This window comes from Carlito syrichta, unplaced genomic scaffold (genome assembly GCF_000164805.1).
Source record: "Carlito syrichta isolate Samal-C Ts95f unplaced genomic scaffold, Tarsius_syrichta-2.0.1 Scaffold312148, whole genome shotgun sequence".
Classification (NCBI taxonomy): domain Eukaryota; kingdom Metazoa; phylum Chordata; class Mammalia; order Primates; family Tarsiidae; genus Carlito; species Carlito syrichta.
Window position 1 is genome coordinate 272,914 of NW_007256244.1, and position 18,303 is coordinate 291,216.

An 18,303-nucleotide genomic window follows, 5' to 3' on the forward strand; every position below is an offset into this window, starting at 1 on the left:
CTGGGTGACAGAGTGAGACTCCAACTCAAAAAAAAAAAAAAAAAGAAATAAAAATAAATGAGTCACCACTTCTTAACATAAGCCACATCATGGAAACTTAAATACATATTACTAAGTAAAAGAAGCCAATCTGAAAAGGCTGCGTACTAGATGATTCCAACTATATGACATTCTGAAAGAGGCAAAACTGTAGGGATAGTAAAAAGATTAGTGGATGCCAGGAGTTAAAGGGAGAGAAGGATGAAGAGGCAGAGCACCAATAATTTTTAGGGCAGTGAAAATGCTCTGTATGATACTATAATGGTAAATACATGTTATTGTACATTTTTTCCAAACACACAGAATGTATACCATCAATAGTGAATCTTAATTCAAACTATTGACTGGATGATGATGATGATGATGTATCAATGTAGGCTCATCAATTATAACAAATGAAGCACTCTGGCAGGAAATGCTGATAATGGGGAGCTTATATATATGTGAGGATAGAGAGTATATAGGATTTCTCTGTTACTTCTTTAATTTTGTTGTAAAGATAAAAGTTTATTTTCTAAAAAATAAAGTTTATTCATAAAAAGAATGAACTAGGAAGTTTCTATCTCCAGAATAGCTAAGTACCTATTAAACTGACTTTACTGAAGCTGTAACCTACTCATATATAGTAGGTATCTAATAACCTACTTACATATAGTAGATATTTAATACTGAATTGAACTGTATATAATAAATGACCCTATTTTCAAATTAGCAGGCCTCATGCTATTCAACAGATTCAAGACTTAAAAGTTAAATTATACCAGGTGTGGTGGCTCATGCCTGTAATCCCAGTACTTTGGGGGGCCAAGGCAGACTGGCTGCTTGAGTTGAGAAGTTCAAGACCAGCCTGGGCAACATAGTGAAACCTTGTCTCTACAGAAAACAAAAAAATTAGCCAAGTGGGGTGGCACGGGCCTGCAGTACCAGGTTACTTGGATGCTGAGGTGGAAGGACTGTCTGAGCCCAGGAGGTTAAGGCTGCCATGAGCCATGATCATCGTGATCATGCCACTGCACTCCAGCCTGGGTGACAGAATGAGACCCTGACTCCAGAAAAAAAGTTAAGTTAAAGGGTCTTACAACATCCTGTGGGTGCAAATTTAAGGATATATAAGATTTGAGGACACAGTCTAAGGTCAAGTTTGATCTGTGTAGAACAATCAATGTTGCCTTTTTCAACAGCTAGATAAGTACAGTCTATAGCCGTAGATTAGTCTTTTATGTTAAATTTGCCCCGTGGATTTTCTATAGCGATTCGCTGAGAGACGATGAAACTGAAGCTACTATGTATGAAGCATGTTCCACATGTTATCTCAAAGCTAAAGTCCACAAACCCATACAGGCTGAAAAGGCCAGGTAGTGCTCTCAATTAGAGGTACATAAGTAGGGAAGATTTAGTTCTAAACTCTGCCAGAAATCTAAATAGGGAGATAATCATCTCAGAGAAGGGCAGTCAGAAGTAATTACTGCCCAGTACTCATATTACAGTTATGAAACTATATACAAGATCTAGACATGCTAAACTTACTTCTATATGATGAAAACATCAGGTCAGATGTGTGCCAAGTTTTTAAAAAGTTTCAGGGTAAGATGTGCTATTTGAGCTAATCCAGCTAATCCAAGTCAATTTTTTACAGGAAAGTACCTAAGAACAAGGAGAGTTTTGCTTTAAAGGTCAAGCATGTCTTCAATTCCCTGGTATTCCTGTATGCTTAGTGATGTCTTCTATTGTGACAGCTAGTGTTTAAAAGGTTTCAGGATTCTTGGAAAAGGCCCATGAGCACACTAAATAGCTGATCTCTAGGCTGAGAGAATCTGAGCCCAATATGGTGAGACTCTTCTCTCAGGGATAAAGTTCTATTTAGAATCACCAGACTCTTGGGGCCCTCAAACAACTAATCCATATGCACCCTCACCCTCACCTTCTTTCTCCAAAGAACTGTGAGCAAAGAGACAAATCCAAGGAGAACAGACTTATCTTATTCACTTGAAGCTGACCTGTTCATAGCTTTGATACCCCCATTTAATGCCCAAATATAGACAAGGTCTGAACTTAGGATAACAGTAACCGAGGCTTATTATACCCAGGCAGCAAGCTCTGAATGACTTCCGATAGCCCCAAGCCTGTTCCATTACCACTAACTCTAGGTTTGGAACTTACATTGCAAATAGTGCAAGCAATGAACAGCATAAGATTCAGCAAAACTGAGTCCCCTGGTCTGGCTTCCCTGAGAATACATTAAACACATGACTTACTCAAATGAGGTCTTTCTTCTGCCCCTCCCCTGGAAGGTAGAGTATGCTAGAGTCAATGTAAGCTCCATAACTTTTATATATTCTTCATCCAGAGGCAAGTATATCAGTCCTTATACTGTCTAGAGGAGGCCATATTCCAGATGGAGCAGAGCCTGAATGCACAAAATCAGTTGCTTCACTTCCAATATGTGAAATTAATGTCAGTATGAAATAAATAATCTTCTTGCCTGTGTTATCTCCTAGTCTAACAGGGGAAAGGTTAACAGGAGCACCAGGAGACAGAAAATCTTCTCTGTGAGCCCTGATCCCAGGTCATGGCAGGAGAAAATGTTAATGGACCCCTTATTGAAGGGTGCAGGAAGCGACCAGAGGGGCAGCTCCCAAAATGGCACCGACACAGCAGACAACAAAGGTCCTAGGTCCCGGCTTCTGTGAGCACAATTCCCTGCGCACGGGAATTTTAAACCTTCCCGCGAGCAAATTTCAAACCCACAAGCCTCCAATCTGTAGCCAGCTTTGTTATGCGTCCAATAGGACTATAGCACGGCGTTGGCCCCACCCTGCTCCCATACAGCTCCTCCAATAGGAACATAGCACGGCCCCTTTCTCTTTCTCTCTCTCTCTCTCTCTCTCTCTCTCTCTCTCTCTCTCTCTCTGTTGCTCTCTCCCTCTCTGCAGCTCTCTCCCCTCCTCTCTCCCACTTTCTCTCTCTCTTACTCTCTCTTCCTCTTTTTCCCCGTTACAGATCCCCTCTGTAACAGCCCCCTTTAAATAAATCTCTTGGTCCTGGCCGGGTGTGGAGTCATTACTGGCGCTGAACTTCTTTCACTTATCATGTGGCCAAAGATGAATGGAGCCATACATGCTAGCACTGGAACAGAGGTCATGGACCCAGGATACATACCTGGCCCCTAAATACGTACAAGACTCAAAAGAATGTTGGGAGAACAAGGTAATGCTCAAAGCCAAAAGCAGACCAAACTCCTTCTCTTGCAGAAAGAAAGCCCATGAGCTCTGTATGCCTTAGTCAGCTAAGTGAAGTAACAATGTACTGAACTGCACAAAGTGAGAAGTAGGAAAGAAATTCGGCACCTGTGCCTACTCTTTCATTCAACCTTTCTTAATCTTCAAGCACTTACCTGTGTGGCCATGGAGTGGTGAGTGTGGCCGTGGTAGTGTAGGTGATGTGCTAGAGGTCACAATCAAGCTCTTGCGGTTACTTGTCCGACAACTGCAATGAAAACAAAATGTTAGTTATAACAGGGTCACATCATGGCTACTGAGGAACAAAAGAATGATGGCATTCTGCAAGCTAAACAGTATTCTGTTTTAAGCTGAACTGAGTTAGCAATCACAGTCAGAACCAGTTAGATTCAGTATTTCACTGTTTTGCATCCTGGCATAACTTTTGTCACTGCCTTGACTTTCATCTTGTATTGTAATTGCCCTTTTCCAATGTTTAGTTTTGTTCCCAAACACAAGGCACTCTCTAAAGGGCCACAACCGCCTTGACTTTCATCTTGTATTGTAATTGCACTTTTCCAATGTTTAGTTTTGTTCCCAAACACAAGGCACTCTCTAAAGGGCCACAACCATATTTTAAATGGAATCTAATGAATGACCACTGCAAATTTGATTTTAAAATAAAAAACACAAGTCAAAATATTCTCATATCTCATAAAGATTAATGATCTTGCCATAAAAATGAAACTATCAGCTGGGCATGGTGGCACATGCTTGTACTGTAGTCTCAGCTGTTCAGGAGGTTAAGGTAGGAAGATTGCTTGAGGTCATGAGTTTGAGGATGCAGTGAACTATGATCACATCTGTGAATAGCCACTGCACTTCAGCCTGAACAATATAGTGAGATCCTGTCTCTAAGAAAACCCTCCAAAAAACTATTAGTCTATGAAATTATTATTATTATTATTAATTAATTTATTTATTTTTTGAGTTGGAGTCTCACTCTGTTGCCCAGGTTGGAGCGCAGTGGCACGGTCACAGCCACACAGTCTCGACCTGCTGGGCTCAGGTGATTCTTCCGCCTCAGCCTTCCAAGTAGGTGGAACCACAGGCATGTACTACCACACCCAGCCTATTTTTTAATTTACTGTAGAGAAGAGGCCTCACCAAGTTGCTTAGGCTGGTCTCAAACTCCTGAGCTCAGGCAATCTTCTCATCTCGGCCTCCCAGAGTGCTGGGATTATAGGCTTGAGCTATTGCACCTGGTGAAATTATTATTTTTAGAACAGCTTAATCAATGAATTAAGTAATATTCTCATTTCAATATGCTCAGTAAATATCAGAATAGGCCTGGGATTCTTCTATAAAACTGGCTTTCTATTATATGTTAATGCCTGAGGCTTTTTTTTTTTTTGCGGTAAGAGAAAACCAGATTGTGATGAAATCATTTCATGCAACATCCGTTTCTGAAAAGTTTGTATAAATTTATTTGAAAGTCAGCCTATCTTTTAAAGGTATTAAGGAAGTTTGTCATTTATATTCCTCCAAACAAACATTTAATTGGAAAGCAGCAGCTCTAGTCCTCGGATGTTGTACTGGCCGCCGCCATGAGCTACACGGGTAGGCCTGGCCGGCTAGGGGTCGGACTCCGGGTGGGGGTCGGGGCAGGGGCGTACCGGTACCCCGTGGGGCTCGCCCGCACCTCCTTCACTGCTCTTTCTGCGGTCACAAAATGGCGCCGCAGGCTCGTCGCCTCAGGGTCGCTCCCCTCACGCCTCCGTGCCTTAGTTCTTTGTGTTTGCTGTCTGACGTCCAGGCGCCCGGCTGCCTGGGGTCTTGGCCTCTGTAGCCAGTGTCCGTGGTCCCCGAGCCTCCGCGCCTGAGGTCCCTGCTCCCCCCACCTCGGTCCCTGGCCTGTACTCCTTTGCCCTCAACGCCTCAGGTCACCCTCTCAGGCCTCGACCCTTCAGAGCAGTCAGCAGGCTAAACTGCCGTCGCCATTGTTGCGCCCTCCCCGGAGCAGTTTCTCTGCAAAACGCCGCAGCTACACCTCCTCTCCCATCCCACTCACTCACCCACCCTCTTTTGCCTGTCCCAGAGTTGGGAGAGGCGCCAGGTCCTAGGAGGATAAGTAAATATTTGAAGGATTTGGGTTGTGCAGGGAACCTCAGGCTTTGGCAAGAAATAGCCAGCTCCCATGTTAATTCAATCAACATCTGTCAAATTTACCGTGTGAGGTGCTGAGTGGGCACTGGGAATACTGACAAGAATTCCTCAAGCAGCTTTTAGGAGAGAACAGATCTTCGTAGGCAAGTAAAATATATCGGATGTATTTTGGGGTGGTCAGTACTCTGAAAAGATTGTTCTGTTGCATAGTGTGGTTGGACATGTTTGTAAAGAGGTGACATTTGAGCAGAGGACTAAATGGAGAGAGTTTAGACAGCTGGTCCGGGAGCTGTTGCTGTAAAATGTCCAGTGGTGGCCAGACATGGTGGCTAAAACTTGTAATCCCAGCACTTTGGGAGGCTGAGGTGAGGGGATTGCTTGAACCCACAGGTTTGAGAGCATCCGGGGCAACCTGGCGAGACCTCATCTCTACAATAAATCAGCAACAACAATAAAAATTAGCCGGGCATATGGCGTGTGCCTGTGGTCCCAGCTACTTGGAAGGCTAGGCTGAGACGGAAGGATCACCTGAGCCCAGGAGGGCGATGCTGGGGTGGCCATGAGCGTGACACTGCACTCCAGTCTGGGTGACAGAGTGAGACTCCACCTCAAAAAAAAAAAAAAAAGTCCAGTGGCAGGAACTGCCTTGCCTGGCTTGTTAGGTCAGTCAGGGAGGCTAGTCATATTTGAGTAAAAAGGAGAGTGGGTGGTAAGATCTGAAGGGACCACTCAGTACACACTGGGGAATACACACTGGGGAATACACACTGGGGATACGCTTGGGTGGTTGTAAATTATCCCTGGGTGAATTGCCAAGACCTCCTGGGTTTGCCTTGGCAGTAAAACAAAAACAAAAACAAATATTTAATTGAACACCTATGCAGTGTTCTAGATACCAGGGAAGCAACAGAGAACAAGAGCATGTTTCCTCTGTCCTTATCACTATAATAAACAGTGCTACAGGGAAAAAAACAAATGGGTGGGGTGGGAAGGGAGAGAAAGGGAAAAAATAGACTGGCAGGGAAGTGCTGACTAAGGAGGTGACATCTGATCTAAAAGCTGAATGATATGAAGGACCTAGAAATAACTGAGAGACAGAGAAAAGGAAAGGAAAGGCACTGAGATAAGAACAAATTCAGTATGTTCAAGGAAAGAAGTCAAGAGTGGATGGCAGGAGGGGAGACTGATAGAAAAAGAAGTAGGTTACATAAGCTATGGAGTAGGCCATAGCCAGGCTCTGTAGGGCTGGTACATCATCACAAGAAACTATTGGAAATGTGGTAAGAAACTCCCAGAAGGACTGAGATCAGTCTCAAGAAAGAGATTATAATAAGAAATTATAAACACCTTCCCCTAAGAAACCATCAGGAAGAATTCAGTCATGCTTATACCTCAGTCACCATCAAATGCCCCAAGTCTCCCATATCCTAACTACACAATCTCCTATTACCCCTGCACCTTCCAGAAAAGCTTACACAGTGCCTCCTTAACTTAGTCTGCCATCAGCAAAATGGTCTATATTCTCAATTTTTTTTTTCTTTAAATTCACTTTAAATTCTAGCTCTAAGTGAAGTCTTGCTACTTCCCAAGAACACCAGAGGCCTGGTGAAATCCCAATCCTTTTAAATGTGACTTTCCATTTATTTTGCAACTGCACCTGGGAACTCAATGACTAAAACAAGCAAACAAAAAAACAGAATCATGGTGCCTGTTGTTTCTTTATACTTATAGTGAGAAACATCAAGTATATCCTCATTGCCTCCTTCTACATTTATCTGCCAACTTTGCTTTTTATTTAATTGCGGGGAAAACAACACAAAGGGAAGTACTTCATATTCCCACTACAAAAGTCTATATCCCTATACTCTACTTTCCTACTTTCCAAGAAAGTAGAAATGGGTCATTCCCATCATCATAAATATATGCTGCCATTTAAAAAAATATATATTTCTTTCATCTTGGAAAAAAAACCCAAAAAACCTTTCACAGACAATCCCCTGTATACTTGCTCATTTCTTTGTTCCCCTATTTAGGAAAAATCTCATGCAAGGTTTCTGTACTTGTCATCTTCACCTTCTCATTTTCTATTCTCTCTTCAGTCCACTGTAGACACAAATCCCCATCTTGCCACTGAAACCACTGTTATCAAGGTCACAAATGACAACAATCAATGCTCAGTCCTTGTATTATATGATCTCTCAACACCATTTGCCGCTGTAATTCCTCCTTTTAAAAATTGGAATATGGCCTGGTTCGGTGGCTCAGCCTGTAATCCCAGCACTTTGGGAGGCCGAGGCAAGTGGACTGCCTGAGCCCGTGGGTTTGAGACCTGCCCGGGCAACTTGGTGAGACCTTGTCTCTACGATAAATCAAAAATTAGCCGGGCATGGTAGCACGCACCTGTAGTTCCAGCTACTTGAAAGGCTGAGCTGGAAGGATCACTGGAGCCCAGTAGGTTGATGCTGGGGTGGCCGTGAGCATGCCACTGCACTCCAGCCTGGGTGACAGAGTGAGACTCCAACTCAAAAAAAAATTGGAATATAATTTACATGCAATAAAATACACTGATCTTAAATATTCAGGTCAATGAGCCTTGACAATTGTATGCTTCCATATAAAAACATTCTAGACAACACACAGACTATTTCTATTATCCCCAAAAGTTCCTTGGTACTCCCCCTCTACTTCCAGTCAACTCCCTGTTCCTAACCACTTTTTTCTATAATCATATATTATTTGTTGTTGAATTTCATATAAATGGAATTACACACTATGTGGCTTCTTTTCTTCAACCTAATATCTGTGTAACTCTTCTTGAGATGTTTCTTCACTTAGTTTCTAGGTCATAATGCTTTCCTTCTATCTCACTAGTTGCTCATTTTTCATTTTCCTTTTTTGTATTCTTTTCTTCCCAATCTCTAAATGATTTGGTGCTATAAGCTTCAGATCTGAAACATCTTTTCTTCTCTACCTACACTCACTCCCTACCTACTCTCATAGTTTTAAATACCTTCTAGATGTTGATGATGCTCAGCTCTTTATTACCAGCTCTGTGCTCTCTCCCTTGAGTGTAAGATTCATATCCAAATGCCCACTTAACATCTCCATTGTCTAAAAGGCACCTCAAACCTGACATTTCTGAAACTCTAAAACTTGCTACTCTTCCCTACCTTGTATCCATCTCATTACACAGTACCACCATTCATTCAGACGGTCAGGCAAAAACCTACACATCATTGTTGATTCTTTTTTCCTTATATCCACATCCAAAACAATTAGCAAGTTCTGTGGATTACAATTTTAAATATACACTGAGTCCAAACAATTTTCATTATCTCCATCCCTACCACTACCTTAGCCTGTAAAAGATTCCTAAATGAACCTCCTCTTTTCTACTTTGCTTCTTCCTACCCAACACCCCTACCCTATGCGCATCAGTCTACTCTTTGCCACCAGCCAGAATTTTTAAAAGCCATAAATTGGATCATGTGACCTTCTTAAAATCTCCCCAATGACTTCACATGGTGAATATAATTCAAACTCCTCACCGTGGCCATTCAAATCAATCCTTTGTGAAGAATCTACTTTTTTCTTGTTTTTTTGTTTTTGTTTTTGAGTTGGAGTCTCACTCTGTCACCCAGACTGGAGTGCAGTGGCCGCTCCTGGCCGCTGCAGCCTCGACCTGCTGGGCTCCAGCGATCCTTCCGCCTCAGTCTTCCAAGTAGCTGGAACTACAGGCGTGTGCTATCACACCAGCTAATTTTTTTGATTTATTGTAGAGATGAGGTCTCGCCAAGCTGCCCAGGCAGGTCTTGAACCCGCGGGCTCAAGCAATCTACTCACCTTAGCCTCCCAAAGCGCGGGATTACAGGCTGAGCCACCGAGCCCGGCTTACTTTTTTCTTAAGTAAAGTTTTGTTTTCCTGAGTTTTTTAAAAAGAGAAATATATCTATATTTATTCAGTCCCTTGTTCTGAAGGAAAGTAAGATATAAAAATTCTCAAGAAAATTAACTCTAGGCACTACAGTTTTGAACATGAGAAATTCTGCAAAATAGGCATATGAAACCACAATGGCCCTTAGAGAGCTTACTCAGACCAAGAGAATCCTGAGCAGAAAGGTATTCAAAGACTTCTACTACACTTTGGCTTACACTATTTCCCTTAACAGGTATGCTATCCCTCCTTAACTTACCCAACTCATGAACTAGCAAACTCAAATGAGATTTCCTGTGAATTCCCCTTTATTCTTTCTAGCACGAAAATCTCTCTCTCTCTCTCTTTTTGAACTCCTTTAGCACTTATAACTTATATTATTTGTGGCCTTAGTGTCAGCAAAGTACAACAGAAAGAAACAAGGTTTCTGAATTAGAAGATCTCAGATAGAGATTGGCAATTTGACCTTAAGAAATTCATATAAATTTTCATGCATTGACATCCTCAAATATAAAATGAATATAAATCTTACATGTCATCCTGGACTCCTCCATTTCTTTTATATACTAATCTGTCATAAATCCTGTTGGCATTAACATAAAAATATATCCAAGATCTGGTCATTCTCACTTCTTTCACCACTACCAACTTGAGCCAAGCTACTATCACCTCTTACCTGAATTAACTGAAATAGCTTCCTCAATGGTATTCCTGCTTCTAATCTTGTCCCATTATTTAGTCTCGACAAAACACCCTCTAAAATATAAATCAGAAAAGTTTTTCATTTCCAGCCATGATAGAGGGAATTAATTTACCCTCTCTCCTTATGCAACTAATAAGCCAGACCAAAAAACTGGAACAATTTTCAGATGGGCAACAAGCAGCACAGGATAGAGATCACTAAGAGAAGGGAAACAAACAAGGCAAGTTCTGTGATTGCTTGTGCTTACTGTTGAGAGATTTCCCAGCAACAGCATAAGGAGGAATAACCCACATAGAGCCTGGTGGTCTCTCTGAGTCAAGGAAACTAAGTTGAGAACCTAGGGAGGCTGAAGTGACTAGACTTTGCAAGACAGAGTATTAGAGTGGAGAGAGCTGTAGCAAGTGGAAGGAGCAGCACAGAGAGCTCTGGAGTTCTGCAGAGGGGTTCCCTCAAGTTTTCAACTTAGTATTAATCAAATGAAGCACATGGGTAAGGAAAACATTCAAGAAAAGGAGCAGGTGGAACACTCCCTAGTGCTCACACAAGGCTGTGAATTTGTTTATTTCCCACCAGCTAGAAGTTTGGAAAAGCCTTGTAATTCAGAGGACACTGGGCAGAGTGCTTAGAAGTGTTATCTCCGTCAACAAAGAAAAATGACTCCAAATGCTGCTGTGATTCCAACAAAGCAAAGCCTAAAAGCAACCTTCAAAAAGACCAAACTATTTCCAAGAAACTACAACCCAGAACTTGAAAATATTTAAAGAAATAAAAAAATATCCAGCATATAACAAGGCAAGATTCAGTGTTTGATATGTAATAAAAAATTACTAGGCATGGAAAAAAGCAGGAAAATATAACCCAAATGGTGGTAGAAAAATCAATAGACCTAGATATGACACAAATGATAGAATGAGTAGGAAGAATAATTAAAATCATTATTAGAATCAAATTTTCAAAAAGATAAAAAGAAAGCATGAACATATTAAGAGATTATAGAAGATTTTTTTTTTCTCGAGTTGGAGTCTCACTCCATTGCCCAGTGGCACGCTCATGGCCACCCTAACATCGACCTGCTGGGCTCCGGCAATCCTTCTGCCTCAGCCTTCCAAGTAGCCAGAACTACAGGTGCACACTACCACATATGGCTAATTTTTAAATTTATTTATTGTAGAGACGAAGTCTCACCATGTTGCCCAGGCTGGTCTCGAACCTATGGGCTCAGGCAATCCTTTTTCCTCAGCCTCCCAAAGTGCTATGATTACAGGTTTGAGCCACAGTGTCCAGCCAGAAGATGTTTTTTTTTTTTAAAGTAACCAATCTTGTAGCGATTTAAAAAATCTGAGATGAGAATTAAACTGGATGGAAACTGACAGGATATTGGACAGTGCAAAAGGAAAGATTAGTAAACCTAAAGACACAGCAAGAAAAACTATCAAAATTAAAAACATAGAGAAAAATAAATATTTTTAATAGAAAAAGCATTTTTTTGATAGCTAAATGAGTGAGGTGGTATCTCACAGTGTTTTGTTTTGTTTTTTGAGTTGGTGTCTCACTCTGTCACCCAGGTTGGACTGCAATGGCTCACCACAGCCTTGACCTCCTGGGCTCAGGCGATCTTTCACCTCAGCCTCATGAGTAGCTGAAACTACAGGTGCGTGCCACCATGCCCAGCTAAATTTTTTTTTGGGTAGAGAAGAGGTCTCACTCTATGTTGCCCAGGCTGGTCACGAACCCTTGGTCTCAAACGATTCTTCTGCCTTGGCCACCCAAGTTGCTAGAATTACATGCGTGAGCCACAGCACCCAGTCTCATAGTGGTTTTAATATGCACTTCCCTAATGATTAATGATGTTGAGTGCCTTTTCATATTCCTGTTGGCCATTTTTATGTCTTCATTGAAGAAATGTCTATTCAGGTTTTTTGTTCATTTTAAAATTGCATTATTTGTTTGTCTACAATTAGTTTTATGAGTTCCTTATTAATTTTGGATATTAACCCCTTATCAGATATATGGTTGACAAATATGTTTCCTAATCTATAGGTTGTTGTTTCATTTTGTTAGTTATTTCTTTTGCTGTGCAGAAGGTTTAGTTTTATGTAGTCCTACTTTTTTATGGCTTGAGCTTTTGGTATGATATTTAAAAAATCATTGTCAAGACCAATATCCAGAAGGTCTTCTTCCATTATTCTCTTCTAGGAGTTTTATAGTTTCTGGTCTTATATTTAGGTCTTTTATCTATTTTGAGTTCATTTTTGTGTATGATTTAAGATAAGGGTACAATTTCATTCTTTTGCATGTGGAGACCCAGTTTATCCACTACCATGTATTAAAAGTCAAAAGATAACACATGTTGGCAAGGATGTAGAGAAAAGGGAACTCTTGCACACCATTGATGGGAATACAGATTGGTACAGACATTGTGAAAAACAGTATGGAGGTTTCTAACAAAATTAAACATAAAACTACCATATGACCCAGCAATCCCTTTTCTTTGGGCATATACCTAAAGGAAATGAAGTCACCACCTTATAAAGATATCTGTACTCCCATGTTCACTAAAGCTTTTTTCACAACAGCCAGGATACAGAAACAACCTAAGTGTCCACTGATAAATGAACAGATAAAGAAACTGTGACACACGTATACAATGGAATATTATTCAGCCCTCAAAAAAGAATAAGATCTTGCAATAACACGGATGAGTCTGGAAGACAGTATGCTAAGTAAAATAAGTCAGACACATTTAAAAAAAAAATACTGTATGATCTCACATGTGGAATCTAAAAAAAATTCAAATACACAGAGAATAAAATAGTGGTTACCAGGGGTAGGATGAGGTTGAGAAAGGGAGGAAACAGGGAGATATAGGTCAGAGGACACAATGCAGCAAATATGTAGGATAAGCCTGGAGATCTAACATACAATATAAGGACTACACATAACAAAATTAAAAATAAAATTAAAAAAATAAAATAAATGGAATTCATGCTAGATGAGTAGATTGTAGCTACAAAAACAAATAAACAAAAATGGGTAACTATGTGAGATGATGGGTCTGCTTTATGATAGTAACCTTTTTACTATTAATATAATGTATCCCATAACATCATGCTGTATGCCTTACACATACATGATAAAATTTTTTTTTTAAGTATCACTGGGCTGTGGAACAACTTTAAGGAGACTATATGTGTAATTTGAGTGCCAGAAAGAAAGGAAGGACACATTAAAATTGTTTTTAAAATAACGGCCAAAAGATTTCCAAATTTGATGGCAACTATAAACCCACAGATTCCAGAGGATCGATGAACCCCAAGAACTAGAAACATGAAGAATAGCACACCAGGAGTCAGAAAAAGAAGAAGAAAACAAGTATAGTTGGGTCAGTTAGAACACAACATAATAGAGTTAAACCCAAACACACCAATAATCACATTAAATGTGTACATTCTAAATACACAGTCAATTGAGGCAGAGATTATCAGATTGGATAAAATAGCAGGACCCAACTATCTGCTGTTAATTATTCATGATAGCCAAAAATTAGAGACCATCCCAGATATCCCGACAGGCAAATAACAAACAAAAACACAGTATATCCACACAATGTAATAATACTCAGCAATAACAAATAACAATGAACTACTGATTCACACACTAGATGAATCTCAAAAATAATTATGCTGAAAACAAGAAGTCAGACATAAAAGAGTACATCTTGTATGACTTTTGTCGATCAACTGAACAATTTACCTCTTGGAAATAATCAAATAATTTGACTCTGGATAGTTATACTAAAATGTACTAAAATCAAAGACCAAAACATATTAGTTAACAGGAAATTTTTCTGATACACGAATTAAAAGGGAACTGAAAGCATGATTTCCAAATGATCACATCATATAAATTTAGCCAAATATGAATTCAACATATTGCAATGAATTCTTCTCATAGTCTTATACTTTGCTTTACATTTGTTCCAATAAGGTGACATGAACTATGCGGTACAGAATAGGTAGCACAGCTTGGGCAGAAGAGTCACCAACAATTTCCAAATAACCAACTCAAAACAAAAACAAAAATAAAAATTTTTTATAGCTTTATTGAGGTATGACTGATATAATAAACTGTACATGTTTAAAACATACAGTTTTAATAGGCTGATGAATTTCCACAAATATATGTCTTTGTACAGGCATTGTAAATTAAAGTTTGCTGATATGAGGCACATTTAGGAGTCATGGTATCAACTTATACTGCTTCAAGAAGTCAATGGCTGGTAGGTTTGAAGCACTGACAGTGGGATGCAATGCATCTTGAAATAAACATCTATCCATTTGGAGAGAGATGAAATAATAACTTTCTCAAAACAAAAACCACTAAAGAAAATAAAATTTGAATTTGACCCCCAGAGGTTGCTCACAAGTGAAGAATTTAACCTGCAAGACTTGCAAAGACAAATTGGTTGTTACAATTCCACTGATAAAAATTTTAGCAAATGCTAACTAATCCATAGTGATACATAGCAGATTGGTAGTTGCTCAATCAGAGACAGGGAATGGATTGTAGAGTTATAAGGAAACTTTTGAGAGTTTCAGATATGTTCATTATTTTCATGTTCATCATCACAGTCATATATTCATTGATTGTAATAATGGTTTCACAGATGTAGAAAAATATATCAAAATTTATCAAGTTGTATGTTTTAAACATGTATAGCTTACTATATTTCCATCATATTTCAATAAAGTTATAAAAACTTTTTTTTTTTAGTTGGAGTCTCACACCATCGCCCAGGCTGGAGTGCATTGGCACGCTCACAGACGTCCCAGCATTGACCGGCTGGGCTCAGGTGATTCCTTCTGCCTCAGTCTTCCAAGTAGCCAGAACCACAGGCACACACTAAAACGCCCAGCTGATTTTTTAATTTATTGTTGAGATATGGTCTCACCAAGTTGCCTGGGCTGTTCTCGAACACGTGGGCTCAGGTAACCCCCTCACCTTGGCCTCCCAAAGTGCTGGGATTACAGGCTTGAGCCACTGCACCCGGCCATAAAAAATTTTTTAAATGTAAGTAATATCATGTCACTCTGCTACTTAAAATCCTCCCTTCTTACTGAGAATAAAAGACAAGTTCAAATTTTTACAATGGCCTACAAGTCAGTACATGGTCTGGATTCTCTAGTACCTCTCACTTTGTGGCTCTCTCTCCAACTACACTGGCCTCCTCACTTTTCTTAGAAGATGCCAAGATGCTACTGTATCAGGTCCTTTACAGTAGGTATCTCTTTGGCTTATAATGTTTGCCCCAGATAGCCACCAGGCTAGTTCCCTATCTCTTTTAGGTCTTTACTCAAGTACAATCTTCTCAGTGAATTTTCCTCTGGTCAATCTATTTAACATTGTAACCCCTTCCCAAACTCTCTATCCCCCTTTCCTGATATATTTTTCTCTAGCACTTACAACTAACGTACCACGGTTCTGCATCCATGAACTGCATCCAGAACTGTGGGTTCTGCATCCATGGATTCAATCAACTGCGAGAAAAATTTTTAAAATAATACAAATTTTAAAAATATATAGCATAACAACTAATGTAGCGGGAAACAAAAAGGCCATGACACCGAGACTATTATAGGAAGTGGCAACTTTATTACGCCGGAGGGCTTGGCGAACTTGATGGGCTAGGCGAACTTGATGGGCTAACGCATCCAGGTCGAGCCCCGCAGAACAGAAGCAGGTTCTTATACCTTTGTTTAGGTAAGGGAGGGGGTAGTGTTGATGATTACACATTCTCTTTGGAATTTACAAGGTGGTGTTCAGAAAAATCAGATCTTTCAAAGAACAAATGGTCTCCAGGAACTGCAGGGTTGTAAACCATCAACTTCAAAAGAGGGGTTTTGGATAAGTCCGTGAATTAGTTACTCTTTTGCATTTCCATGAGAGCCATCAGTCTTTGGCTACTTGGCTTTTTTTTGTTGTTGTTTGTTTGTTTGTTTTTTGAGTTGGAGTCTCATTCTGTCTCCCAGACTGGAGTGCAGTGGCCGCTCCCGGCCACCACAGCCTCGACCTGCTGGGCTCCGGCGATCCTTCCTCCTCAGCCTTCCAAGTAGCCAGAATTACAGGCATGCGCTACCACGCCCGGGTGATTTTTTGATTTATTGTAGAGATGAGGTCTCACAGCCCAGGCGGGTCTCGAACCCGCGGGCTCAGGCAATCCACTCACCTCAGCCTCCCAAAGGCGCGGGATTACAGGCTGAGCCACCGAGCCCAGCTTACTTGGCTTTTTTTAAACAAAACCGACCTGGCAGGTCTTCAGACCTTTAACTGCTACCAGCCCCCCTTTCGGCCACAGGGTTAGTGGGAGACAATTAGTCATCCCAGGTGATTGCCACGGGGCCAACTGCTGACGCCAAAGCAGCTACTCCTGTGTTTCTGCGTTCATTCACTCAAACATACAAGAAATATATTTGAGCATTTGCCACATTCTGCCACACTATTTGCACAAATTTTCATTGTATTAGGTATTATAAATAATCTAGAGAAGATTGAAAGTATACTGGAGACCAGGGGCAGTGGCTCAAGTCTGTAATTGCAGCACTTTGGAAGCCAAGGCAAGAGGATTGCCTGAGCCCAGGGGTTCGAGACCAGCTTGGGCAACTTAGTGAGACCTCGTCTCTACAATATATCAGAAAATTAGCTGGGCGTGGTAGTGCACACCTGTAGTTCCAGCTACTTGGAAGGCTGAGGCAGAAGGATCACCTTAGCCCAGCAGGTCAGCGTTGGGGTGGCCATGAGCATGCCACTACACTCCAACCTGGGTGACAGAGTGAAACTCTGACTCTAATAAATTAATTAAAAATAAATAGATACATAGATCAATAAAGTATACTGGAAGACACACATAAATTATATGCACATACAATGTATGCCATTTTATATAAGAGGCTTGAGCATCTGCAACTTTGTTATCCATGGGGGTCCTGGAACTAATCTCCAATATATACACAACTGTTTAATTTTGCACATTCATTTTGTTGGCTCTAAGCACTATGACAGCAAGGGCTTTTGTATTTGTTTACTGATGTTTTCCTCATTGCCTAGAAAACTGGCTGGTACACTTTAGGCTCTCAATAAATATTTGTTCAATGAATTAATGAATATGATTTGTTACTAGGATTAAAATACAGAGGATACAAGTACATCTGGCACATGTAAGGTATATCAAACTGTTATATCTAAACTCCTTGTGTATGAAAGTGAAAATCTCTTTAAACTCTGAAGACAGAGAATTAATTCCAATTTCATTTGCCATAATCATATTTAAAATTTAAAATAAAATCCAAAACACTAAAGATCATATTTCCAGGCCACATGCCTTTTTATAAAGGTACACATAATCTCACTTGGCAAATCTTTAACAGCTGCCTGGGGAGGAGGGGGGAAGGTTAGACACTCTGTTACAGATGCCATGACTCAGCTGACACCCAAAACAAGGAACTGGCTAATTTTTCCATTTCAAAAGGCTCTGGCTACTTCCCCATGTTCCTAAAAAGATAAAGACAAGTCTTAATTCTGGATGTTTGCAGAGTCAGCATACTAACTCTCAGCTGATGGGAGGTAACCCAGACGTGCCCTGAGATGCTTACTACAATGCTGGTATTAAACTACCCCAGTCACTTGGTCTCTCAGAGTGAGACCTGGCATTTCATTTTCTTACATGCTTCACCATGGGCATTTCAGTAAAAAGTGGGAGCAAAGGCTAAGGTATATTGTGTACTCTCTGCAACAATGTTGAACTGAGGCTGTATTTGGAGAGTAGCTAGTTCCTGACCTTCAAAAATTCCTCCCTCCAGTTACTAGCAGGCACTCAGAAAATCTGACCCCTGCAAAAGCTGCCTGCTTCACAGTTTGAAGCAACAAAGGGTGTGGAGTAGGATGACTGGTTACAGATCCCTTAGGCCTCTCAAATCTCCAAAACCCAGAGGTCTAGCTGTTCCTAGGAACTTGGAGCATTTGGTGATTGACTAGCACTTGGCAGACACTTTTTAGAATTTAGAGTGAAGAAAAGATCTCTTCTGTCTCATTAAATGCAAACAATACAGAGAAGAATCTAGAGCCAGTTGCAGTAAAGCACTTCCAGATACTGTTTCAGAATAACAACCAAGATAATGTCCCAGTTAAGACTGAAAAACAAGAGTGGGAGAAAATGTATGTTTTCCTTCAATAAAGGGAGATATTAC

The 18,303-nt window shown here is 40.4% G+C and overlaps 1 protein-coding gene across 1 annotated transcript in view; it reads right to left on the reverse strand.

The window, feature by feature from the left end:
• Positions 1-17,940, reverse strand: part of MAST2 (microtubule associated serine/threonine kinase 2) — an 84,745-nt gene extending 66,805 nt beyond the window's left edge. Inside the window, exons 1-2 of the mRNA XM_021718379.1 lie at positions 17,785-17,940; positions 3,434-3,525 (exon numbers count right to left, since the gene is read on the reverse strand). Of these exons, the coding sequence (XP_021574054.1) occupies positions 3,434-3,525; positions 17,785-17,798 (106 nt within the window). The 5' untranslated portion in view covers positions 17,799-17,940. The remainder of the gene's footprint in view (positions 1-3,433; positions 3,526-17,784) is intronic.
• Between the last annotated feature and the right edge of the window lie 363 nt (positions 17,941-18,303).